We start from the raw sequence: 26,927 nt of genomic DNA on the forward strand, positions 1-26,927 counted from the left end.
GTGGCATGCATGCACCCAGATGTGTGTGCGTGCGTGTGTGTGTATGTATGTGTGCCCAATTTATTTTTAGAGAGCGAAAGAGCAAGAGACGGCCAGAATGAGGGTGAAAAAACAAGAGCAGGAGAAACAGAGGGAGAGTAAGAGATGGAGAGAGAGAGAGGACAGATGGTTTGAACCAGAGAGAAGAAACAATCAGAAAGATGGGGCGGAGGAGGAGGAGAGGGGGGAAGAGGGGGGGAAGGGGAAGGGGAGGAGGAGGGGGAGGAGGGTTAGAGGGTCTTCTTAAAGAGACAGGACTCACTTACCCCTTCACCTACATAAGGCCTCTATGTGTCTCCTCTATCCACTCTCCTTCACTTTCTCCTCGATGTTGTCATTTCTCTCAACATTTTCACGCCCTCTTCCTGTCTTATTGTCGCTTCTGGACCATGAGCCTTTCTAATCACATTCTTCCTTCTGATTTTTCTGTGATTAGGTTTAACCATCTGCAATTTTTCTTATGCTAACTACCAATTTTTAAAAGAAAATGCAAATGGAAACATTTTAAACACTTTATACTAACCATCATTAATGAATGGTTAACCAATACTGCTACTAATAATGATTAATAGTTATTTCACTCTTAAACAACAATAAAATGCTTTATAAACCATTTACTAAGCAACTGTAAAGCTTTATAAAAATAGCAGTTGACACTTTGCAATAAACAACTGCTTAAAAAATGGTTTATAAAAGGATTCTCTTTAAGTTGGAGAACTCAAATTGAAGCAGCAGAGGTGGCAATTTCCTCAATGTTAGGCCCTGGCATGGGTCAAGCTCCAAAACCACTGGATCCTACATTTCCCATAATGCAACATGATTCCATGGTTAACTCTAAATCATTTGAGCGCTAAGCCCTCAGTTTGTAACACAGGCTGTGTGTCATAAACATGTAGTCCAAACCTGATGACATCATCAAGGTTTTTCTCTCAGACTTGAACTGGGGTACTCTCAATTAAAATAAAACAAAAAGACATAAGAAACGTTAAATTTCGTTTAGTCTCCTTTGCCGATTTCCTTCCTCACTCTCTGACTAAACTTTCTCTGGTTTGAACATTGTTGGAAACATATGGGATAATGTAAGTTAACAACTAGACAAGGTCGTTTTTCGACTTTCTAATGCAGAAAGAATAAAAGTGTCAACACTGACTTCCAGTTTGAGACGGTCCAGAAAATCCAGACTAAGAAGTAAAACACCATCACTACACAACATATCCACAGTCTTTCCTTCTTTTCCTTGTCCTATACGAACGCCACACTCCTCTCTGCACTGACGCTTAATGTTGCCCGGAAGTAGATACAGCAAAACAGACATTTGTTAATAGAAAAATGCATTTTAGATTCGATTAGATAACTTCAATCATCCCCAGAGGGGAAACTAGTGTGGTTGTCCATGCACAGTGACAAATAAAAGAGACACAAATCCGACAGGTCATTGCGGACAGCACATGAAAGACAAAGAGCCACTGCAGTGACCATCACAAATGATGTAACTAAAATCAAATCCAACAAGATAAACATAGGAAACAAAAGCATTTTATGGCTCAGATTTGCTGAACCGCTGCTCCTGTTCAAAGCCAATCCAATGCTGACGCGACTCCACACCGTCTATTCTGTGCAAAAATACCCTCCGCAGTTCAGTCAAATTCTAAAAATACTCCATTACAAGTAAAAGACCTGCATTCATTTCTTTAATTGAATTAAAGTATATAAGTATGATCAACAAAATGTACTTAAGACTGGCCCCTTTAAGAGTTTTATTATTGTTGTCGTTGTGTTTATTGTTATCATTAGTGTGAGTCTCATTATTATTGATTATTAAGAGGAGTTACATTGTAAAGCTGCAGCTGGTTGAGGTGGAGCAAATTTTAACTAGCTACTTGCTAGCTAACTACAATGTTGGGCATTTTCATCTATAACTAGAATGGTTCTCGGTAGTGCGCATACCTCCGCCAGGGCCCACCAGTCCCTTTCAATGCAATCAAGCCTAGTCCAGTATCAGTTAAAACATTTTAAATCCGTTTGATCCTGATTTTTATGCTCTGCATCAAATACTCATAGATACCATGCAGCGTAATACACCTGATTTTTTTTTTCTTGCATTACAATCAATAATAATGTCAAAAAACTCCCTATCTGGCAATGTTCGAGAAAGTGAGAAAAAAATCCTGGACCCATCCCTTTGTCCGGATCTGCACCAAAAGTAAATGGGGTCTATTCTGGGCTGAAACCCATACTCCACCTAAGTTTCATGGAAACCAGTTCAGTAGTTTTTGTGTAATCCTGCTGACAAACCAACCCACAAACAAACAGACACAGGCGGAAAAAAAATTACCTCTGTGGGGTAGCTAACAATGTGTCATTGTTCTGTAAGATTATGATGTGTTTTAGATTTCCCTCTGAAATGAGGTGGAGTATAGGCATAAAGTCGCATTAATTAACCAGGAAAGTAGAAGAACTATTTTTACTCAAGTAAGTAAATATTAACTTTTATTGAAGGTACGATTGGGGCTGCAGCCAATAATTACATGTATTAACTTTAAATCTGTTGATTATTTGTGCGATAAATTATTTGTCTGCTGGCTACACTTTCCCACAGCCCATGATGATGTAGTAAAATAACTTATTTCATTTATCCAACACTCTATCCCCCAAAAACAATCATCCTACTATCATTAGTGACAAAAAAAAAGCATTGAATCCTCACTTGAGAAGCAGGGAATGTTTTGTCAAGTTATAGTCTGTTTAGGATCAAAGTCCCTCTTTGTGTTTTCACAGACTGTGTGTCCTGGCTGAGCCATGACAGAGGCTTACTTCCTGACTGCCTGGAAACAATACTGGCAGTAAACGAGCACACAGGATGAAGATACTCTCTTGATTCGACAAACTCAGACTGCTTAATTCAGCTCAACTTTAGAAAGTCCTTCTGCACAGGACAGAGACTGTGAGTTCTGTCCCATATTTCTTGCAGTGTAGTTTTGCTAGGAAGGAGAGGATCTCTTCACAAACAGTATAGACAGAGCGGTCCATAGCTCGAGTTATTAAGACTGACTTCAGAATATCCAAAACTATTCTTTGAGCTGATTGCGCCACTTCTCTGTGCACAAACTGGCCAGTTTGCAGTGGAAAAACAAAGATGTTCTGTGGGAGCTGAAAAGCACAGCTGGAAAGAAACAATCCACTCTGTCCTTTTCACTGAATCACACAACTGAGACAATTGATGGTTTAATGCAAATACAGGACACAAAACTAAACCACAAAATACAGGGACTGACCACAGACATGCCACTAGACAAACATGTAGAGGAGCAGCAGGCTGTCTAATCAGATTACAGCTCGGCTATCGCTGAAACAGTTTGTCCAAGATGCTCGAGAAATGCAGTTCAGCTGACGTCAAATTTAAAACACATGCATCTATGTTTCAGTCTCACTGGATCCCCTCATCTGTCCGTCTGCCTGCCTTTCTTTCTTTCTACTGCTCGTTCTCGGCTCCCTTGCAAAAACGCTGGAATGGTGCAGAGAACATGGCAACATGCCAAGGGAGGGAGAGAGAAAGGGAGGGAAAACAAGAGAGAAAGAGAAGGATAAAGTCAGAGCATGCGTGTGGCTAAGAGAAGCGGGCAGGGAGGGAGGACTTATGGCTCCTCTCGTGTCTGCGCCGAGCAGCCGCCTCCCTCGCTGCTCGCAGGTGATGCTGCCAGACGATTGGTCGCACCCCCCTTGCTCCCTCCGCCCACCGTCCCCTCCTCCTCCTCACCAGCCATGAGAGAGGAGAGGGGAGGAAGACTAGCCATGGCGTGCTGCTACTTCTCTGAGCTTTTCTCTCTGTGTGCTGCTGTGTGAATGCTCCAGCTACACACACACACACACACACACACACACACACACAGTTCCTCACAGGCATGGCACATTTTGAGTGCATTTAAAGTTGCAACACACTTTACATAATGCACAGAAAGAGAATTAAAGAACACAGCTGCAGAACAGAACACAATAGATGCAAAAAGGCCACAAAATGCAAACTGAAATATGAAGAAAAATAGAAAAAGAGGACAAAAACAGCTGCCAAGTAAAAGTGTTGAGAAAGAGTCTGATTCAGAGGACAAAAACTAAGAAGACCAACTCGAAACACTGTGATTATTTTTTTTGTGTAAGTGATTCTTACAACATGGCTGCAGACCAATTCCTTTAAGTGACAAGACATGCATACATCTAAACTGGTGACTGGTTCATTTCAGTCGAATTGGAACAAATTACACAGAAAATCTGGTTTCTTTGGCCACCGATTAAAACTGAAGAAATGCCTCCTGCACAGACGCGATATGAGAGTCAGCCTGATGTTGCAGTCAAAGTGTATGTTCAAACACATTCGTAAAGCCTTTTGATAACAGAGTAGATATTAATAAGATACAATGATGTCATGAAATCATGCAAATGGCAGCTATGGACAATCCTGGACATCGTCTGGAACTGATATTTATACTGTCACTCTCAACGCCGTCTCTAATAGCAGCAGACATATTGTGGTTCAAATCTGGCAAGGCTGTTGAGGTTTGACTCATATGCTACATGAGATTATTCAGGACTCTATGGCTTTACAACCAGCGTTTAAGCATTTACACTGCTGAAGTGTCCTTGAGCAACACACTGAATGCCCACCAGCTCCGAGGGTGCAGACCACTCTGACCTTCCTGCGCCAAAACAACACAGGAGCAACAGTCTCCATCACACAGGAGCAAGAGTGAATGGAAGTCAGCGAGGATGGCATGCAAATGAACCGAAAGAAGAATGAGGGGCAGTATAATGAACCAAATGAGCATGTTAACAAAACAGCATGGCAGTGCATCACTGGTGTGTTTACTTGTTGCTTTCACAGATGATTGAATAACTGCCACTCCAGTCAACTAAGGTTTTAAACTGGGGTTGCAGGTAAGTGAAGCCACCAGTTGTGAATCATGAGAAAGACAACCCAGAGATACTGATCGTGATTTGGACAAAAAGACACTTCCTGCAGCATTTGTTGGGACAATAAATGCTCATTTAGAGGCATTTCTTGACTTCGACTTGCTGCGTATTTGCATACACACAAAGTGGAATGAATAAAGTACAGCAAAGCTACCATCTGTATCTGTACGGCAGAAGCATGTCTTATTATTAATTCATGTCGGACGTGGGGGGCCAGGTGTAAGAAATCAGGATTTGGTCATTTTCTGACTACTATGCCAGTCGTTTATACTTGTGATGTGAATGTTTAGCTGCAACTACAATATAGAAAGATCTTACATCTTGCAGTGACACTCAGCTTCTACATGACCCCAACCTGTTCAAAGCCTGCTCTAGTTTTATTCCTTAGCTCTATCTGAAACCATCCAGACATAAAATGTTATTATCATATTCTAAAATAAGTGTGTATTATTATGAACCTCCCAGGGAGTCCTGAGATAAATCAGAGGGTGTTGTAGGGTGATTAAAGGGATAAGATATAAGAAAAATATTTGTCTTCATCAAAAATAATTTTTTTCTGACTTGCCTCGCACTTTTAATTTTCTCATGATATGTTGAGCACTTTGACCTCTTTGGGAGCCTCTGGAAATCCTTCAAATGACACCATCCGGTGAGGATAAAAAAAATCACTCTGCCTCACTACGTCCACAATCTAAGATGACAGTGCAAAAGCAGATACTGCTATATTATAAAAGCTAAAAAGGTTGGGAAGCACGGGTGTGGTGGCTTGGCGTTATCACAACATTAACAGCTACACATCATATGATGTTGTATGAGTTTTGAACACAGCTTGTCAGTTAATTACTTATTGCCAGACTGATCTGCAGGTGCAACACTGATGTCAGCTGTCTAAAACAAAAGTTTCTGGTTGACTTGTAGAAAACAACAAAAGCATGATGGTAATGGTCAACTGTGGATGACTCACAGCTGATCTCTGTTTTAACACTCTCAACTAGCTTTTCTTTCATTATTATTGCAGAGGAAGAAAGGATTTTGTAGATCCCAAAAATAGGAAACTATTTTACAATAAAATGAGGTCCACAGTATCAAGATGTGGCCATTTGCTCTGATGGTGTAACTGTAAAATTACATCTTAGGTTTAAATATTTCATTCAGTGCAAGTTACACATAAAGTCAATTAATGTACTAAATTGCTGGAAAAATCAGAAACAGTATACTGTTAATAATATCTATTACAATAGAGATTGCCATTAAGTAAGCTACTTAAAGACATATCTTGTTAGCGTATGAGGTTCTTCATCTGTCCTCCATGTTTCTTTTTGTTTTCCATCTAACTTCATCAAAGCACACTCATAATAAAAAACACAAAATAATAAAAATCCAGAAGGATCCTGATGACAGTCGATATGTTGATATGCCTCAAATGTTATAGCTCTACTAGCACACAACACAAAGCTCCAAAGGACCAAATAATTTTCATTCTGTCCGTTAGTAATTCCACAGAAGCTTAAAAGTTACTTCTGATTACACAGAAAAAAGCAGGAATATCTGCCAATTTCATAGGTATAAAACTAAAATGATGTAGAAGAGAAGAGCTCTGAGATGATGTGGAAATGTTGTCTACATCTATGGGATTAATGGGTTGGAGATGATGGAGGGAGGACAGAAGGAATGACTCACTAAACCAAGTGGCATTACTTTGGTGTGTGATGATCTTTGATTGATTGATCGACTGATTGATTGATGGATTGGGAGGTGGGAGGTGGGAGGGGAAGAAAAAGAACCGTCTTTTCATCCACACATTATGAGGGCATATATCGGATTCTGTCTCACACACACAATCACAGTCATGTTTACCTGTTGTGAGCATGGTGATACTCATGTATCTTAGATTTACTTTATATTTATCAGCTCTTATTTGGCTTCAATGCCAGTACACTCATGGTGAAGGTGGAGTTGAGAAATTGTTCCAAACAATGAAATCCAAACTGAAGACAAGAGCTCTGGCTGCCTAAAAGTTAGCGCTAATGAATCAGGAGAAGGAAAGATGATTTGCTAACAATCCTCATACCGTTTTACAGCAAAAATGAGAGAGAGAGACAGAGAGAGGGAGAGACGGTGTCTTTATTCTATAAGCCAAACATGGACACACAGAGAGATGACTGTATGCACATGGAAGCAGAGGTGTACTTTACACTTTTGTACAGTTCATCACTCAAAAATATATTCTAATCTATGAGCAAAAATCAAGCCACAAAATAATTACCTTGGCTTCAATTACATCAATGCACAACAATGTATCTGAAATGTATTCTGTGTTCAAAACACAGCGTCATTTCTGGTTTCTGTTCATGCAAAACATAATTAACAGTACTTCTTGCCTAAGCATTGCGTTTTGGGGAGACAGGTCCCACAGATCCCATTGCATTGTGTTGAAATAATTATAATAATTTCTTAAAATACTTCTGGTGTCATAAAGTCAAACAAGTATTGAAGCAACACTTAAACACAAATTTAACTGCATATTTGATGAAGGCGAATAACAGAAATGACCAAAAAGCGTTGCCATTACAAGAAATAAGGAAACATTTAATCTTTAACACACTACATGATATATGTTTGAACTAATAGACTTTATTTTTTTATTTTTTGGCCAAGATTCACAGTATGATTTGCTGTGATATTAAGTGTCAGACTTCCAGTGTTATGAAACTCCAATCCAACAGATTGGGGCGGGCACTGCAGTGCAAACAGTATCAACGCCTATCACAGAACATTTGAAGCGGGTCTGAAGTCTCTGAGACACCAAACACAAGCAATGCATTCGTTTCTAAATCAAATCAAATCTTATTTGTATAGCCCAAATTCACAAATCACAGTTTGCCTCAGAGGGCTTTACAATCTGTACAGAGACGACACCCTCTGTCCTTCGACCCTCGATTCGAATGAGGAAAAACTTGCCCTATCTATAGCACACTACTGAAACATGTCATTAGTGGTTCAAAATGATGTTTTTAAATAATTATCAAAAGTCATGAATGTGATGCATCATGCAGATAACGTTAATTAGGTGTGTAGACATGTTAAAAAGGGCCTTTCGACTAATCTGGGCTACCTGAACGCTGCTCAGTCCAGCTCCTGACCAGGTGCTTTCTGCTATTGTTTTCATTGTCTCCATACAGGGACAGCCACTATGAATCAGGCCACAAGCACCAGTACATATGAAGAGGTTTATAAGTTCAACAAGAAAACTCTAGTTTTCAGGCATTGTTAATTGGCCTGAAGCTATAATGTGTAACAGCAACAGTCAGGGAACATCCTTGTAACTGATTTGTTTCTATAAAAAAAAGACATTGATTTATCTTATCATCATCAGTCCATCTGCCCAATGGGGAAATCATATCAACAACAGCTCAGCTGGAAACACAGACAACAAAATAAGATGTTATATTGATGAGCAAAGTGCACATACTGTGGACACCCGAGCCCCATTTTCACAAGCGTTCAGTTTTATAATCAAACGGTATAATAATAATTACTGTGTTTGATGTCATAGGTCAAACCCTGCCATTTTCAATTCCTAAACTCTGCTGTAAATACCTGTTCTCAAAGAACCACTAGCTTAGCAGTACACACACATACTGAGACCACAGTGCAGAGTGTGTGCATATTCAAACATGCATCACTGTGGAAATAAAAAAGCAAAAGCAAATAGACTCTAATGAAAACTCTGTAAATGTACAATGGGATATAAAATTATTTTTAATGAAGTATTTTTTCAGTCAGTGTATGTTGTGCCACATTTACACTAAATACTTTGGCACACCGACTCTAACCAAGCATATTAAAAAAATTTAAATAGAGGGTATTTTATATGCTTTGTAACTGCAACTGACCGGACAGCATTTTCACATTTCTGTTAAATTAAAAAAAATGCACACTCTCACCAGACGGACAGTTTGCAGGAAGCTCTGTTTGTCTGCCCCTTTTGTCATTCATATTCTTAAGCTGCAGAGGCTTTTAATGATTTTTGCTAGGCGTCTCTGCTGTTGTAGGTTTGCTTTACACTCACTCACTCACTCCAGGCATTCTATACATTTTTCTCTCCAGAGAGGATGTTCCCTCTCTGAACAACTCCCCCACCCCCACCCACCCTCACACACAATTCAGTCCCCCGACTCCTGCACCCCTCCCAGCTCTCCCCTCTCCCCTCTCCCCCTCTACCACTCTTGCTGACCTCAGCCTGACACACATTTCAATCAACTTCATGATGAACATTACGACTGACTCTGAAATGTAAAACCCTTCCATCTCCATCTTACAGCGGACATTTTTTTTGATACACACACACACACATACACACAAAGCGTACATGTCGCAATATGGCCAGGGGTCAGGGAGCAGCCATGGGCGGCGCCCCCTGTAGACTGTGAGGGGCTCCACACAAACACTTATAGCAGAGAAAGAAGGAATTGAACCTTAGAACTTCCCGTTACAGGACTGCCCCCTCCCCCCTCCAACACAGGGGTTTGTTCCCAGTGAATGGCCGACCCCTCCCACACCGACACACACCTCCATTGAGGTTCCACATCAGAAAAAAAAGGCATCAGAGCAACTATGTGGCGTTTATGTGACCATATAACATGAATAATGTCTTTTAAACAAATACCAGGAATATAGTGAGTTCATGAAGGCAACGCGCCACCCGCCACGCACACACAGCAGCAACAATACACCTGCTAACATGACTGTGACGAGACTACGGTCACATTAAGAGGAAACCATTCACATGATGTGACGCAGGAGCTCGTTAAGAAGCGTAGAGACAATAAATACTGACAATTATCAGGTTTCTCAGTCTAAAAGCACACGGCGTCAAAAAACAGATCGTCTGTTTGCTCACACGTTCATTAATAAATCCGCAACTCGCCTACTGTTGTTTCACAGCTGAGACATTTTAAACATTTACATAATAATTTAATAAATGAACCTGACACATGTAGATACTGTAGCTCAGCAGATGTTTGACATCAATATTTAAGCACAATAATTTCAGACATAATTTAGATAATTGGGCTCTCGCTGACTGACTATATGAACGGCCATTTTAAGATGGGGCTTCCAAAAATTGGTTTGCGTGATATGAACCCACTCCTGCTGCGTCCGTTTGTATCCTGAAACACACAAGTACACACACACACACAAATGGAGTAGGCCAGTTGTGCTGCTACAGGGTGAGTCGGGCGCTGGGGAGACCCGGAACTACACACAGTTAACAGAGCAGCCTGTACAGTTATCCTGTTTCATTCAGAGCTTCGCCATTTTGCCCTCACTGCCTGACGTGGAGTGACTCCTCTCTGCGTGGACGCACCACGTGTTGTGGAGCCACGGAAGGCCTCAGCTCGCTCACGGTGGCCCCTTCTCACAAATCATCTTTATCATTATGGCTCTTCAAGGTTATCGCAGAGAAGGCGTGGGACACTTTTCGGACAAACACAGCGCCATCAGAATAATTTACCGACCCGCTGGGAGATTAGAAGAAATTACAGCCTGCTGCCATGTTGGTTTTCTGAGCAGGGCGAGTGACCCGCTTCTGTAGTCTGACAATAACTGACACTCAGCCTCACTGTCTAACACCAGCCACCTACAGAAACCACACACTGCAGGTATTCCTGCGCTACAGCCATGTTGTAACACTTCTTCATGGCTTCCTCTCATGGCGCGCGCCACAAACCAGGTCAAATTCAAATATCTCGCCACATTCACGTAAAATGCGATGAATACTGATTGCAATAAATATCACAGTTTATTTTAAGTCAAAGATGAAGCCACATGATGTTATCTCCGTTCACTATTCTGTCTGATCATGGGAAACACATATTACGCACACGTGTGGCCAAATGGCGAACATGGAGGACTGTGCTCACTGCTCACCGCGTATCTGTGCCAAAGGTTACAGGCATGAATGATGATCTATAGAGTTCCATAATACTTGTAAAAGCAGGTCAAGTCAGGCTCCTGGCATAGAGCAGCTGATCTACACTGGACCCCAGTTTATCCTTTGGACCGAGCAAATGTTCAAGTCGAAGCTACAGGTTCATTTTGTCAATTAAAATTCTTTGGAATGACGACAAACCAAATGGATCTTTAATGCGCTGATATTTACACCACTGTCCTATTTTATCTATTACCTGTTTCACAGCTGGCTACAAAGGCATGAGAGCTCAATATAATATTTTTTTTTAATTACAATTATTATCCATATAAACTCAAAATACACTGCTGAGTATTTACAAGAAATGAATAAAATTTAACAGAACATTTATGCTGAATTTATTCAACATTTTGAAACAATTAGGACTGTGTTTAATCAAATAAACTTAAACATTTACATTTTGGCTGGAGGTATTTTCAAGCCAAAAAAAAATTATTAATATTATTGTTATCATTATTATTATTATTATTATTATTGAGAGTATTTAACGTGATTCCTTCAATGAAGAGTATTTTTTTTATTATTATTTTCGGCTAGAGTTGAATGTGATCTAAATATGTACACACACACACACACACAAACACACACACACACACACATACACACAGAGAGAGAGAGAGAGAAAGAGAGAGAGTAGACTAAATTAGTCCAGTAAATCTATATGCGTGGAAATAATGTGTATACGCAATTAATGGGCTATGAATTCCAAACACGCAGTTTAAAAAGTTGCAAACGTGACCACGAAACTACCACAAGTAACACACATTTATTAAATGCATATTTCCCAGTTTCCTTCAAAACCGTGTTAAATAAGTAAAAAGTGTAGATGGATTAGAGGCTGGCCTGCAGCCTGTTGGGCTGTAGGACGAGCTGATGACTTTGCAACGAATGTATCTCTACATGTTTACTGACTTCACTCAACCAAACAGCAGCAGCACTTTCAATTGAAGAGAAAGCCCAGAATGCTTCACACAGCACGGCAGGCAGCTTCAGCTAGCTGTCACCAGTTCAGTTTCACAGCAATGGCCGACAAAGTTGAGGCTCCACACAGCCACACCAAAAAGCACAACCAAACTAGCTACGACTGCTCTCAACGCAGGCTGCAGGGGGCTTTTAACACAAGGTGTGCACACGGGCACATTTCAAAGCAGCACTTACTGCAAATTAAGCAGAGAAATAATTGTGTTCAGTTGTAATTTGATGAAAGAAAGGCCTGGACAAGGTGATGCAACACATGAAAGGGGCTTCAGAGAGAAGGGGGAGGGGGGACAGCTACAGAGCTCAATAATGTTCAGTACCTTTGCTTCTTGGGGACGGAGTGCTCGACTTCAATACGTTTCCCCTGAAGTTCCACTTTACCTGAAAAAATACAAAGAAGAGACGAGGATTCAGAACACACTGAGGCTACATGCTAACTGTTTACTAGCTGCTGCAGGCCTATGAGGGAATATGGAGTATTCATGGTACATAGCTAAAGTAGAGGACTCCTCACAGCTAACTTTTGTAAACCTGCAGCTTAGGAAAGAACTAAATCCGAGCAGAGCTGCAGGTGAGAGGGGGACCGGTTCAGAGGGCCCAAAACAAGGCTGAAAAGTATCAGGGCAAGTGGATTGTGCAGGCACGTCACTTCTGTCCCATAATGAGCTACTTGAACATCACAGATGCACAATGACAACCAAGCGGTTATTATGGTTTTCTCTGGGACTGCTGGTGTGTCTTTTAAGACATTGCCAGTGTGTATAACGGGGCTGTCTCTGGACTCCGTGAGGTTTAATGTAGAAGAAGCAGAGGGAGCTGACAGGCATGGCGACCTTGCCTCCTCACGTTACATGTAGGAAATCATGAGAAATATGCTACAAAGCCCTGACGCCGGGAGTGAATCGAGCCTTAACGTTAATGGTGCTACTCCACGATAATTTTGGATTCGTGTTGGTGTGAGGCCTGTTTTGGTAAGTGCACAGGGTAAGGTGTATTTTTATATATCTTTGTCATAGTGGAGTGCCGGCTTAAAGGGGGAGGGGAGCAGCGAGGCTTCATGCTATATCACAGGAGAGTACTCAATCCAAAGCTAGGCGTGCTACACATCAGAATGCACTCACATACACGTATTAGCCCGAAACGCACACGCCTCAATCATCACTGGATTTCTAGTGATTGTATTAATAACTTGTTAAATATTATGGAGGGGGAGTGCTGTACGTTCGCCATGGGCTCAGGCTCTACGGTAGGCTATAGCTTAAGGCTACGTTTTTATACTACGTGTGTCCCTCCCCCTGCAAAAGTTGAATGGCTCCCCAGGGCGTACGGCATCAATAAAATAATTGTGTGAATGTATTTTTATCCGGTTTGTAGGCTACATGTAGTAGCCTCGGAGGTGGACGGACCGTGAAACTGGCTACACCGCCGAAGGTGGGCATGCAGCCGTGGCTGTGTGTACCGCTTCTCTTTAGAATGAATGAAACTAAAGGTGGAGGGGTGTTTGGCGGTCAGTAGTCCACCTTAACTCACCAGAAAACGTCTCGATAGCCTTCATGGCCCACTGATCGTCCGGACAATCCACAAACGCATAGCCGGTTTTCATTAGAAACTGTCCGGAGTATGGGATCTTGTGGTCGTCAAAGGTTTTTCCTAAGTCCTCGGCAGTCACGTTGTCGCTTAGATTCCCAATGTATAGCTTGTGCATGGTGGAAATTGTTTTTCCAAGTCCAAAAAACGAAAAAAAAACAAAGCCCGGAATTACTAAAATTTAAGCCAGCGAAAAAAAGTTTCTCTCCTGAATCTGCTAATAGCGCAACAAGATACTGTCACACTAACTGAAAGTGGAAATCACGCTAGAGGGCAAGAATCTCTCAAAAATATGTTTAAAGGAATACAGAACGGAAGAAATGTAAATTCTCGTTAGGAAAGTAAAATAAAAAAAATGAGATTAAAGAAGTGTAAAACCAGATGGTAGCGTTGAATTTAGCTGTAAATCCAGTTGAATAAGTGGAGCAGGAGGAGAAATGAATCCCTTGACTTGCAGCCCGGCCCCAGCAGACGAATAAAGCAGCAGCCTATAGCCTCTCTATCGCACTGTGGAGGAGGTGGGTTGTACTGGATGGATTTGGTGATGGGTCTGTGGTGGAAGAGTGGGAAAAACTATGGCGGGATCAGATCGGGAAAAATGTTTTCCTCTCTCTCCGCCTCTCTCTCTAGTTTTCTACCCTTCCCCTCTTTCACCGATCCGCCTGCTGCCGGCAGAGGGGTGACGCCGCCCCTCCGCCGACTCCAATTCGCGTTTTTTTTTCTTTTTTGTTTGCAAAGAGGAAACCACGTGGTGTATTTGGAGTAGGTTAGAGAGAGGAGGAAGGGGGGGGCATCCCCTTCTCATCATAGGGTATTCACCAGATGAGCGCGTGTGTAGTCTACATGGGCGCGCGCATGGGCACACAGGCAGAGACCACTGGTTGTGTAGTGCTGTGCTCGCTCCAGTCTCTACTGTACTTGTGCACGGTGCACTTTGTGTGCTGCACTGGGGCTTTTATGCAACACGACGTGGCCACACATGCGCTTAATGCGCTCCTGCTCGTGCGGGCAAAGATTAGGCTATATAGCGAGACATGGCTTCCTCCACAGTGCAGTCATGGTGGCTAAAAGCTAAGGCCGAGCGATTATTATTATTTATTTTTTTTAGGCGTCGAACTGGTTTTATGCCAAAACTCACTTCGGCCCACAGCCGTGTCTGTAGTAGCTGAAGGCCCGGATGGGGGAAAAAAGTCCACATTTAAATATGAAGGCACCGCCTGCTAATTCTATAGCCGAGCACCCCCACCTCTCCGCTGCTCCCACCCTCTGGGCCAATATGATGCGTGGTAAAGAAGTTAGTCGTCATGATGTTACATAAATGACCTATGGTGAACCCCAGGCTGTTTGGAGCAGGGGAACAAAAGGTTCAGGGCCCCAGCTTTGTCTCAGGGGCCTCTGCTACTGGAACCTGCGGAAACCCTCTCCCTCACTGTGACACACCGAGCCTTCACCCACATCCACGTCAACCGAAACAATGTGTCAGATATGGCGGCGACACAGTGGAGCAACGGCAGAGCCTACGCAGCTGTAGCAAGGCGGGGGTCCCTGCAGCTCCTAGTTAACCTGCACCGCCCTCTGCTTTTAAGGCACTTCATTCAACTGTTGTGGTTGTACCTGCTCAGTAACGTCGTGGCTTCCAACAGGCGACACCTGAGTTGCAAAGTAAAGTTAGCTGTGTCCGCCCCACTCTGGCAGCCAGCTAGTTTCTGTCTCACCCGTTTTCTCACATTTCTGTGCGTGGGGGCGCAGAGGAGACGGCAGAATGGCGCAGTCGCCTGGCTACAGCACCACACACACCGCGCGCCTCTCTGCGTGGATGGAGACTTTTTCAAAATGGAGGCGCACAGGCCTGCCTCTCCCCCACACACATCCACAGTGTGGCTGCAGCTCATGATGGTGCTCTGTGCGTACACTGTGTGCCTATATGACGCCTTCATGTGTTGGTAAAAAAAAATCGACAAGTGTGGAATTTGATTTAAAAGGGCTGTTCCCTCTATGTGAGACACCGTTTTAGACTTTATAGCCATAATGTAGACGCCCGGAGGCGACGTGGCACTCTCCTGCGCTCGCCTGGTTAGAAAATGGCTCCTGCGCACAAAATGGATCCAAACCCTCAAACTGGTTTGACGGTAACTCTTGCGTCGATATGAGTGACACGTACAAACGAGAGAATTTCATTATAGTGCATAGCATTTTTTTTTTTCATCTGCACACAGGGCGAAATCCACTGGTGTGACTTTATTTGGTTTGTGTTCATTAGACCTGTCAACAAAACTCCTATTCTCAACATATTCGCCAAGTAGCCCTTGATTTTTACATTTACCTTCATAAGAATGTCTGTATTGGCCCATATATTAGCCCTGAAAGCATATAACCCTAGCTTGATTGGGGACATAGAATAGCATTAATAAATGGAGTAAACATTTTACAATACCATATGTTAATCTTATATTAATTATCATATCTAATATTAAAACCTAGGCGTGACATAACTTAGTTATGGCAGTATATTAGATGACACAGCCTGAGGAGTAGTATGGAGAGAAGAATAAGAACACTGCATGTAGGAATACTGTAATTATGCAGTAATGCCAGCTACAGATTATGATCATTTACTGGTAAAGCCTTAATACAGTCCTGTTATACATTAAACTGAAATGTCCATTGCATTGCAGTATTCCCCTCCACTCCTCTCTGTCGCTCTGAACATACACACACTGGTCACAGGGGAACTGGTGAGGTCACAGGCTAGAGCCTCCAGGGGTCAAATAACCACATAGGTTGCAACATATTTTGAGGCTTCTGCAACAAAAGGAGTTTGTGATGTAGAAAAAACTGATAACATCTGTTTCATTAAACGGAATGAGGTTGCAAACTAAAAACAGGAGTTGTCAATATGAATTTTGAAAACACATACTTGCAGTGCAAAAACTATAAATGTGGACTTTTATAGTTTATAGAGTTTGAAATTATACCTAATTGACCTCCATTAGATGAAGTTTGTCTAGATTGTACATGTGCTACTTTTGTTTTTTTTTAAATAAATTTTTTACCCCATAAAATGTGATTTTTTTCAGACTCATTGTTTTTACAATATCCCCTATGATTATAACATTAGTCTCTGTTGATCATTAAATTGATTCATACGCTTTCTAGTGATAATGTTAAACTGGTGCTAGTTTCCCTATTGCAAAGTGCAGTAAATATTGTAAGACCACTCTCGGGACGCCTTGGTTGAAACCAGAGCTCTAAAAGTCTAAAAGTTTTTTGCACTGAGAAACAAATCAAGCTCCTCTGTGAGACTCATGAACATTATTTATCATTACTTATCAAGATTATGTATATTGTATAAGATGAAACTTGTGACACTGTTGTTCTTTCAGCACAGCAAGTTTCCCATAGAGACAAATGGAGAATGAAAAGTGTTGTTTTCTTGAGTGTGAAGTGACTGCTGACAGACTGACTGTCCCTGACCACTCAGAGTCACTGTCCATGTGCTGTGATCTCAAACAAATCAGCTCCTCCTGAGAGGTTTCATCATAGTTTCCCTCCTCCCTCACTTCCCACTCCCCTCCTCCTCCTTTGGCACCTATTAATTCCTCTTTCCTTCAACCTCCAACAAAAGCACCTGTCCCAGAAAAACCTGTCTGTGGTCTCTTTCTATTCCTCCCTTTCTTTGTTGATTATGATCTATAGATGTATCACAAATGATGTTGTCGTATCTTTTCTTACATTGGCTGAAAAGGAAATGCTTCATTTTTTAAATTCAAATGACAGTTTTTCCTCAAAGACTTCATTAAGATGTGTACTGGCTGAGTACGATTCAATTACAAGTTCAGAAAACAGACCAGTCATAATGCACATGTACAATGGTGGAGCACATATTTAGATCTTTTACTGAAGTAAAAGTTGCAGTGTTAAATCAGCCAGACGGACTTAAAGAAGTCATTGTGCTTTTTGTGGTTTTGCCTTTCCTTTATTGTGTTATGAAGTATTTTAGTGCATGTAAAAGGTCTGCAAAGTGAAAAAGCCCAAAGTCCACACCAAAGGGAGATACTCTCTCTCACAGAAAACACTGCTCCTGCTATGCCTGAAACGCCTGGTTTGGAGTCGAGCCTTTACTTCTGTAACATAAGTAGTCACTATGTAACAAGCGTTATATATAAATAGACCTTTATTTATTATAAAATATATAGACTCCAGTCACTCAGCAGATTTACATTTGCTACTGCTATAGCGGCGTTATTTTACATCACACTACCTTGCTCAGCATGACGCCATACTCTGCCTCTGATTGGCTACACCCTGCCCATTAAGTAATGCACATGTGCAACTCTCACCAAAGATTGAACAGCGATCAGATGTCTCACTCTGTAGCTAAAACTTTCGTTCAAGACACAGTGTGAAAAGGGAGGCTGCAGCAATGCACCACAGAGAAAAATAATGTGTTTTTGTAAATTAAAGTATGTAAACCTATTCTACTAGGACCCCCAAAAAAAGTATGAACCTGAAAATTAGCATAATATGACCTCTTTAAATGAATAAAAGTAAAGCACTTTTAATGCAGAGCAATGGGCCACTGTGAGTGTTGTACTGTTATATTAGGTGGATTATTATTAATGATGATGGTTGTGATCAATCTGCCATATAAAGTAATAGTTTATTCTGTAACACATCAGAAAACTGGAAAAAAGTTGAAGTCTCAAAATGTCTTAAAAACTCCAAAGATATTCACCCCTCATAATAAAATGTTAAAGGAGCACTCTGTAGTTTTGGGGTAGAAATGTTAATGTGAAGAGAGAGATCTTCATTGGCTGATTTTTTTTTATCTGCCTAAATAAAGTGAATAAACAAACTGACCTTAAAGGACAACATAATTTCATACTGTTTGGGGGATCTGTGTATTTGGTATCCTATATGCACCAGTATGGAAACTCTCCTTTTTTTTTACCAGATTACAGAGATTATAATGTAGAGGATGCTTGGGATATTTTTTTAATTATTGAATACACAGTAAGTTTACTGTTTCAGTGCACTGGTGCCTCACCGCCTCTTGAACAATGAAAGACATTTGTGTTCAATGGCCAATACATTGATGTAGTGAAGTACCTCAGATCGGCACTGAAGTACAGTATTTGACCACTGCACATAAATTCTTCCTCAAATCAGGAGATGACTTTTTTTCAATTTTTTTTTTTACTTATGCTCTTCCTTAACATCACCATCAATGGCATCATAAGAGCGTGTCAACAGCCTTTCCTTTTGTGTGTGTTTCTGTGTGAGTGTGTGTTTTGGGGGAGGGGTGTATAGGTCAAAGGCTGTAGAGAAACAGGTTGAATTGGGCGGGAATGCAGAGGGAGGAGACCAACAGCCTCAGGAAATGCAAATGAGTTCATGCTCCTTACGTCATGGTGTTGCATGTAATATTACTTAAAATGACTTTGTTGCATCTTCACAGTGCTGTATGATGAGGTAATTATGCCGTTCTATGGCTGAATGACCTGCACTCTTGGTGCTGCAAACCAAAGAAATGCTTTCAAAAAGTAAAATATATTTTATAAAAAAAATATATTTGAGGGCAAATGCCTTCCAGCGAATGCCTTCCTCAGTGTACAACTTTTATAGTGAGAGACAATAAACAGTGAGCATGCCACCCAACTTGATATTCAAAACAAAAATTACACTCCAAATAATGGCTATTTGACAAAAAGGCCAGTAAAGCACACCCTGAAATATTATGGATATTTGTATGTTTGCTGGTGGTCATTAACCATCCTGAATGTATTCTCCCGACTGCCAGTTAAGCAACATAATCAAATCACATGTTCATTGCTCACAGAGCTGAGCCATCAGAGAAATTGTAAGCTCAAAAGCCATTCAAAGCATTCCAGTTATGTGAAATTTTTCATCGCAAGATTAGAAGAATCAGACTACGCAGAGAACACATATCTGTCTCTGAAGAGTTTAACATTTACATCTACTCTAAGTATAAGCCTGGTGATACTTCATGATTTTCTTACTGTCATCAAATCCCTTGAAAAGACCAAAACCAGCACTGAATGTATCTCTGTCTCCCTGTGTGTGTGTGTGTGTGTGTGTGTGTGTGTGTGTGTGTGTGTGTGTGTGTGTGTGTGTGTGTGTGTGTGTGTGTGTGTGTGTGTGTGTGTGTGTGTGTGTGTGTGTGTGTGTCAAATCCCTGTATACATTTTCTTGTCGTCATACTATTAAAACACATCAGTGAGCCACAATGTTGCAGTGGGGGACATCTTCCTCATTACCATGAACACACACCGTCCTGCTGCCCCGAACACTCACTATAGTGCCAGATGTGGATTAATTCACTACTGAAAATAGTCCCAACAAATGCACTACTTCCTCCTGTTTGAGTAACGTTTAATTGAAAGAACAGGAAATGAAAGAAAAAAAAGAAAATGTATATTTCTGAGGCATTTTTAAAGTTGACAAAAATAACTGCCTGTTGAATGAGGAGTATTTTCGGTTGATGATGGGGTTTGAAGTGTTAAGTGAGGCAATAATAGAAGCAAAAAGCGAGTCTAAATGAAGCAACACAGTTTATAGTGGTGAGATGGATTTACAGGTCGAAGTGTCAACTGAAATCAGAACTGCTCTTTTATAAGCTATCATCTCACAATGACAAGAACCAAGAAGAGCCATGACAGATCATTCAGAAAATTGCACAACCGCTGTTTATACAGGCTCAAAGGAGCTTAACATTTAAGAGTACCTTAATGCTTTAACTACATGACAAATCTCTATTCAGATTTTCCCTCTGTGGCATAAGCCCGGTGTTCCTCTTCCACAGCCTGCAAGTTGAAAACATCTCATGTAACTTCAGTGCCTTCCTGCAGAAACAAACAAGACGGAGAGAAGGAGTCCTCATTAGATGGCCTGTGCTGCAACGATGAGGCTGCTGAGGCAGGAAAAAGTCACATAGTCAGAGAGATAATAATGAGATCCAGGCATCATTTATCCATAACTGAACAACAACATTTGACAGTAGATTTCTATTTTCTATATATGATTCAGACTATAGAATTGGATTTTGGAGTGCCGAGTCCCAATTCAACTAATTGCACAGATTGGCCTATATATTGCATGTATGATTTTAAAATGTGTGCTTTCTGCTGCATTCTTTTAATGAAGTGTAATGTGAATCAGGCAGAATACAGGTAATAGTTTCATTTATACATCCAGACTCAACACATTCATTGATTTGCTCTCCATAGCAGCCGTTTTCCCCTTAATGAACATCCTCTGGATCTCCACAGAACCTCCTCTAATAATGTCTCAAATGTTACAAGAGAACAGAAACACTTTATAATAATCATCATTAATAAAAGGTACATTTATAGTTAATTAAACATTAGTTATTTGACTGTTTATTTATAAAGCATTCATTTATAAAGCAACTGTTAAAACTTAAAGTTAAAACTAATGTAAATGGTTAATAAATACTGAGTAGTTCATCTAAAAAAACAATATGGATAGTCAACTGACATTTATAAACCTTTGCAACTGTTTGATAAATGCTTTAAAAAGCATTTAATCATTAGTTAACAATGAAATAACTATTGCTCCAGTTTAATTAACTATAAATGTACCATTTATTAATGCTGGTTAGTTTAAAGTGTCACAACTTGCATGCCACGTGTGAACACTTCCTGTCTGCTGCTCATATATCTTTGTTGCATGTATACAGATACTTTTCATGCATATCTGCTCCAACAAGAACAGACAGAGGATATCTGCTGCTGGACTAATGAGATCCGCCATCAGTGTGCAGAAACACATGTTGTTAGTACATATATGTTACTCCTTTTACCCTGTCTCCTTATCATGTCTTCCCCCTGGTGACCCTTTATAACATGACTTCACATGTACAACCTTGTGTTGGTTTCCTGTGATGCTGACTGCTGTTTCATTTATCGATTAATCCATTGATTGTTTTCTCAATTAATCTAATAAGTGTTTGGTGCACGAATTGTCACTAAAAGATGAAAAATGTTATTTTTATTTTGTGTTTTCTGACATAGTAGAGGAAAGACACTAGCAAATATTCACGTTTGAGGAGCAGAAATCAGAACATTTTGGACATTGATTTTTAAAAAATGACTCAAAACGATTTATCGATTATCAAAATAGTTGGCAGTTATTTTTATAGTTGACAACAAATCAATTATTTCAATTAAATTGTTTCAACTGGTATTTTCTTCTTTACAGCTCAAAATAGGTGTTTTGATTAACGCCATGTATTAAAATGGCTTTAAATGATAAATCATAAGAACATCTCTTTTCAAGAGCGCTAAACCGTCTACTCCAATAGTGGTTCTGGAGCTTTCAATCATGTCACATGATCTTTATCTGCAGGTGGAGACAACAAGAAGTCAAAGCTCACAGGTTCACAGTAAAAATTGCATTTCAAAAATCTTTCAGTGACAACTGTGCATGTGCTGATGAAGACCATGTGATATGATTGAAGGATTCAGAACATTAAATAGCTCTTATGGTAAGACTGTCTCGTTAACTTCTGAACATGATGAGAAATTTTAACTCAATCTCTTCTTACTTGGTTTTCTAGAGCTTTGAAAAAAAGGCTTCCAGTAATTTGTTCAACCACATGGCCATGAAAAAGTAAATAAGCGGACCTTGAGTTAAACTGAAGGTTTTCCGCTCTCCATAGATGGTGTGTCCTGGCAAGTTAACCTCTGTTACGAGTTGACCAGTGTCTGCAAGAGAGGGACAAATAAGAACAGTGAATATAAAAGCTACAACACAAAGCTCTCTGCCTCAATACCTTTCTTTGAAGCCCTCTGAGATTATAGAAATCACATTTAAGATGATCTTAAATTTTCTTTCTTATTTTCTTATTTGATATGTGAATCAAATTCACTTGAGTTTAACTAACTAAGTATAAGGAGCACTTTGACGATCGCATGAGTTTTAAGGGATAACTTCACCATAGACGTTATTAACCTCAGCCATGATTTGACACCTTAAAGTGTTGAAAGAGAAATGTACAGAAAACTTTCAAAGCTCTGGCAGCATGTTAAAATAAGCCCCTATTCATTGCTTAACCTTTAAACACAAATAATTAAGAAATCATGTAAAACAAAATACATTAAATGATTACTTCTCATATTGGCTTAGTACAGCCCCATACAAGGCCTCACTCTCTCTTTGTTTTACTAAAAAAAGTTTAATTAACCTGCTGAATGTAACTAACATGTACAAGAACAGAACTGAACAACGAGGATGACACAGAGCATAAGATACAGACAGGGTGAAATAAAACACTGTCCCTGGATAACAGTGAACTCATTGTTAGCACATTATTAAAAAACATAGAGAAAGTACTCCATATTGAAAACAAGGTCCATTTATTACTTATTAAAAAGCAAAGCGTGAAAAACAGAAAATATGAGAAAACGGAAAAGTGTGAAAATATGAAAGAAAAGTGAATGTATGGCCACAGGAGCAGCAGCAGCTTCAGTTGTCTGTAGTGCATCTCTTGTCCCACTGTGTCATGAACTGATCGTTCCCTGGATTTACAGCAGTGTTTCTTATGTTTACTTTCTCTACATACACCTGATACACCTTAAGAAGCCTGGACTTTTGAGCAGTAATATAGACCAGGAATTCATTTGTTTGTCACCTACCGTTTCCTGTTAAAATGATAGCCCTCATATGTTTAAAGCCTGTCAGAAACTTCAACTTCATTCACTGCATTCATTGGCTTGAAGCACTTTTTGAAGAGCCCCTCCAGCCACGCTTTAAGATATAAAAATATTCTTCTTTGAATAATTGATAGTGATAATTGTCTTATTATTAAAAATGATTAAAATCACATCTGCTCTTTTATCTTAATAGAAAAATCCAGAATGTGTGAATATGCGAATTGTGTAAATTTCAAAAGTTTAACTGCTGAACACAAGATTTCTCCTTCTTCACTGAAAGGTCCATTATCAGTATGTGTGACCTGGAGGTTTCAACAGAACACTTTCTAAGTAGCATGCTGGGCCATGATTGTTTTCAGACTAGTGTGATGTCATAAAATCCTGCTGGTACATCCAAGAGTTAACAGAGAGTTCAGGTGAGCACGGAGAACGTGTGAAAACAAACCCATCATTCTGCAGAGTGATGCTCGAACATCACACTGAAGAAAAACACATTGGACTGGAGAGGGATCCCATATTTAATCATACAGGAGAGGGCCACTGACCTTTTTCTTCGAGTTCACTGCAGGAGACAGATCCGTGAGGCCACATCATCCATCGGACTGAGTGCCTTGCTCAGTGGGAACTTGGAAAGTTGTGGCTAAGGAATGGGAGAGTATTCATTAACGTTCCACTTTTTCTTCCCCAAAATTAATAAGTAACTTTTTTCCCCTCTCTTGCAGCTACACAGAGGTGACAAAGGTTGAATGGGCACTGCATTGTGAATAATGTTTAAGAGAAAAATGTATGTGGTGTTTGCTTTTAAAGAAAAGAGAGTCAAAGTCATTAAGTGGACCTTAAGTTGGGAAAGATTTGAGTGAAACTGAGATTTCAAGTTCAAGAATGAACTTTCAAAATGGTAAAAAAAAATTTTTTTTTAAAAATCTAATTTATTTTTACTAGAACAAAGCCTAAATATTTAATTTAGACGTTTTCATCACAAACTGGAGTATCCTATATTGGTACATATCATGCTCAGAAGGAATTCGACGTGCTTTCTTCGAAAATTGTCACATCATTTACTCCACAGGCCCAAGTTTGGTCTGAGGGTTTCAATCATCACTGCAGCCTCAAAAAACAACCAGCCTGTTTTTCATTTGGAAGATCCAAACACTCAAGACTGGAGGCCGAAATTGTTCTAATCCACGGCAAAAATCCACTTAAGTTTATAAAAATACTAAATATGTTTGAATGGACTGTAGGGAAATGTGAATAAAATGATTTGAAGGTCATGCAGAATGTGTTTTCACACAAATTGAACAATGCAGAAACATTAAAGTTTTGAAATTCTGCCCAAAGGATTGAGGCTGAATACTGCAAACATCTGAGTTCACGATATTTAACAGCATGGTATCAAACCACTTTCATTCAGCCACAGAGGTTGAACATTAACAGCAACACTCTCAATCAAAATACAATCAAATACCTTGTTTCTGCTCCACTTCCTGCACTGACGGAAACAGGATGTGCTCACAGAGACTGAGTGGAGCAGCCTCACTTGACAGATAAAGTCATTCATGTTTCAGTGTGTGACCCTGCAGAGGACTGAAAAAGCCTGTATTTGTGACTTCATTGTATGCTTCATGTATATGCTGGTGAGTGTGTTTAGAAAGGCCTGGAGGACATAAATGTGTTTCCTGAAACCAGCAGTGAGGAAAGTTTTCTCATCTGTCACTTCAGTGTGAGTCAAAAATCCCACAGTGTCGTCCACTGAATAATGTAACTGAAGAAAAAGTACAGAAGTAACTTCAGAAAAATGTTCTCAGAGTTAGTGTGCAGAGAATTGGCCCCTGTGAGTCTTTATGGATTATTATCACTCACTCATTAATATATATATATATATATATGTATATGTATATGTATATGTATGTATAATAGCGGTTTACTTCACCATATTTTCAATGTCTAATCTTAACCTGCAAAGTAACTACTGACTGTGTCTGTCAAATTCATGTGTAAATATTACAATATCACCCTATGAACTGAAATACAAGTGCTAATTGGCACAAAATGTAAACACTTAAGTAGGACTAGAGTACATGTACTTAGTTACTTTCCACTGCTGCCTGAAATCTATCAGTCACAGTTGCTGTGATATATTCAGTTTGTTGTGTGAAGTGACAGAGAAGAGCTTTCTTCAGTTGCAAAGTTAAAACATCTGTGTGAGGTGAAACACAGCGACACATGTTCACACTGAGAAGAGCTCACTGATCAAACTGTGCCCATGTTACAGACGTTCAATCACTGCAGTGTTTCCTTGTGTCATTACAGGACATATTGATAACGGTTATTGATAACGTTTCTAGAGAAGGGCTTTCATGTAGATTAACGCTTTTTAATCAGAGTCCTTAAAAAAGTCAGAGCTGAAACATTTCATAAGAGCTGACGCACTGCTGTCCACACAATCATTTTACAAATGAAATAAAGAGTGAAGACGAATGTCATCGAATCAGAAGCTCCAGTTTAGGAGCGCACGTGGACAACATCGAAACGAATTAAAGAGTTATCGAATTAAATGACTGTCTCAGTGAGGGCGTTTTTATTCAACTGAGACGGACCCGACACAATGCAGTTACAACATTACAACGTAAACATGCCCAACCGCGAGTTGGAGGACAGGAAAATGAGAGTTGATGAAGAAAAGCTGCATGTGAAGTGAAGTGAAGTGATTCCAGTGGGTGACTTCATGCAGACACGTTGGTGATCTTTGAGGAGTGATCCGGAGGAGCTCACTGAGAGGAAACTGAAGCTACGACCCGACATTTTAACAATGAATAAACCGTGAACTGCTTCAAATCAGTCAAAAATCACACGTGCTGCACACCAAGTGAGCAAACCTGCTCACAAAGCCCCTGCTAAGGGTCTCTATTCAGTCTCTAGTTCTAATTATCTTTACACATTTGGATCCGCGCAGTTCTGATCCCGGTCACACTGTTTCATTACAGCCGCTTCGACAGGAGGAAAAACACACATTATTTCAGGGAGTTTGACCATTTGTGCATCGGACTCACCGACCACTGGCTCGATTAAAGTAATAGTCCAATATCCCTCATGTGGCGGACAGCGAGAAGACCAGTGAAGACCAATGCTGCTACACAGCTCACAAAATGGAGAGAGAGGAGAGGAGGGGGGGGGGGGGTCCTCTGAGAGGCCCCGCTGTGTGCAGGAACACAAATAAAGCCCTGATGACAGGGGACAATGTCCATGTTCAGGCTTTAAATGTGTAAAATGAGACATGATATCAGCTGCTAGTGAGAAATGAAAAGGTGAAAAGAACGACGTTAACATCTGATGAACGACAACAGCGTTTGTTGGTTTGTAAACACAGAGAGGGTTTTCTTACGGAGTCTGTTTGGAGAACATGAAAACGATTGGAAATTGACAGACAATATTTAGCACTTAATTTAAGAAAGAAAGAAAAGAAGTGGCCAACAACAGCCCGGGGGAAGCAGAGACGATGGAGAGAGACACAGCTTGTTCCTGGGGCTGAGGACACCTGAGCCAACTAACTGATCCAACAAGGTTTCATCACATTAGCTTAGCTACATTAGCTTTACTTTTGACATGGTCTATCAGTTCGTTTGAACTGGACTTCAGCTTTTGTTAATGGCGCCTAGCAGCACACAGGC

The 26,927-nt window shown here is 40.4% G+C and overlaps 1 protein-coding gene and 1 long non-coding RNA gene across 6 annotated transcripts in view; both read right to left on the reverse strand.

The window, feature by feature from the left end:
• Nucleotides 1-14,140, reverse strand: part of igf2bp1 (insulin-like growth factor 2 mRNA binding protein 1) — a 64,038-nt gene extending 49,898 nt beyond the window's left edge. For all 3 annotated transcript variants that reach the window (XM_084371404.1, XM_084371403.1, XM_084371402.1), the window contains exons 1-2: nt 13,508-14,140; nt 12,298-12,358 (exon numbers count right to left, since the gene is read on the reverse strand). In XM_084371404.1, the coding sequence (XP_084227530.1) occupies nt 12,298-12,358; nt 13,508-13,682 (236 nt within the window). In that variant the 5' untranslated portion in view covers nt 13,683-14,140. The remainder of the gene's footprint in view (nt 1-12,297; nt 12,359-13,507) is intronic.
• A 5,979-nt stretch (nt 14,141-20,119) lies between these two features.
• Nucleotides 20,120-26,390, reverse strand: LOC311268063. 3 transcript variants are annotated; one of them, XR_014623915.1, is made up of 4 exons: nt 26,310-26,390; nt 23,805-23,899; nt 22,231-22,311; nt 20,120-20,427 (listed from the first exon to the last, which is right to left on the reverse strand). It is a non-coding gene; the product is annotated as an uncharacterized lncRNA (long non-coding RNA). The 3 variants fall into 3 exon arrangements; XR_014623916.1 differs by having other exon boundaries at nt 20,120-20,492; XR_014623917.1 differs by having other exon boundaries at nt 20,120-20,495.
• Between the last annotated feature and the right edge of the window lie 537 nt (nt 26,391-26,927).

The sequence above is a fragment of the Pagrus pagrus genome (genome assembly GCF_965226575.1).
Source record: "Pagrus pagrus genome assembly, chromosome: 13".
Lineage (NCBI taxonomy): Eukaryota > Metazoa > Chordata > Actinopteri > Spariformes > Sparidae > Pagrus > Pagrus pagrus.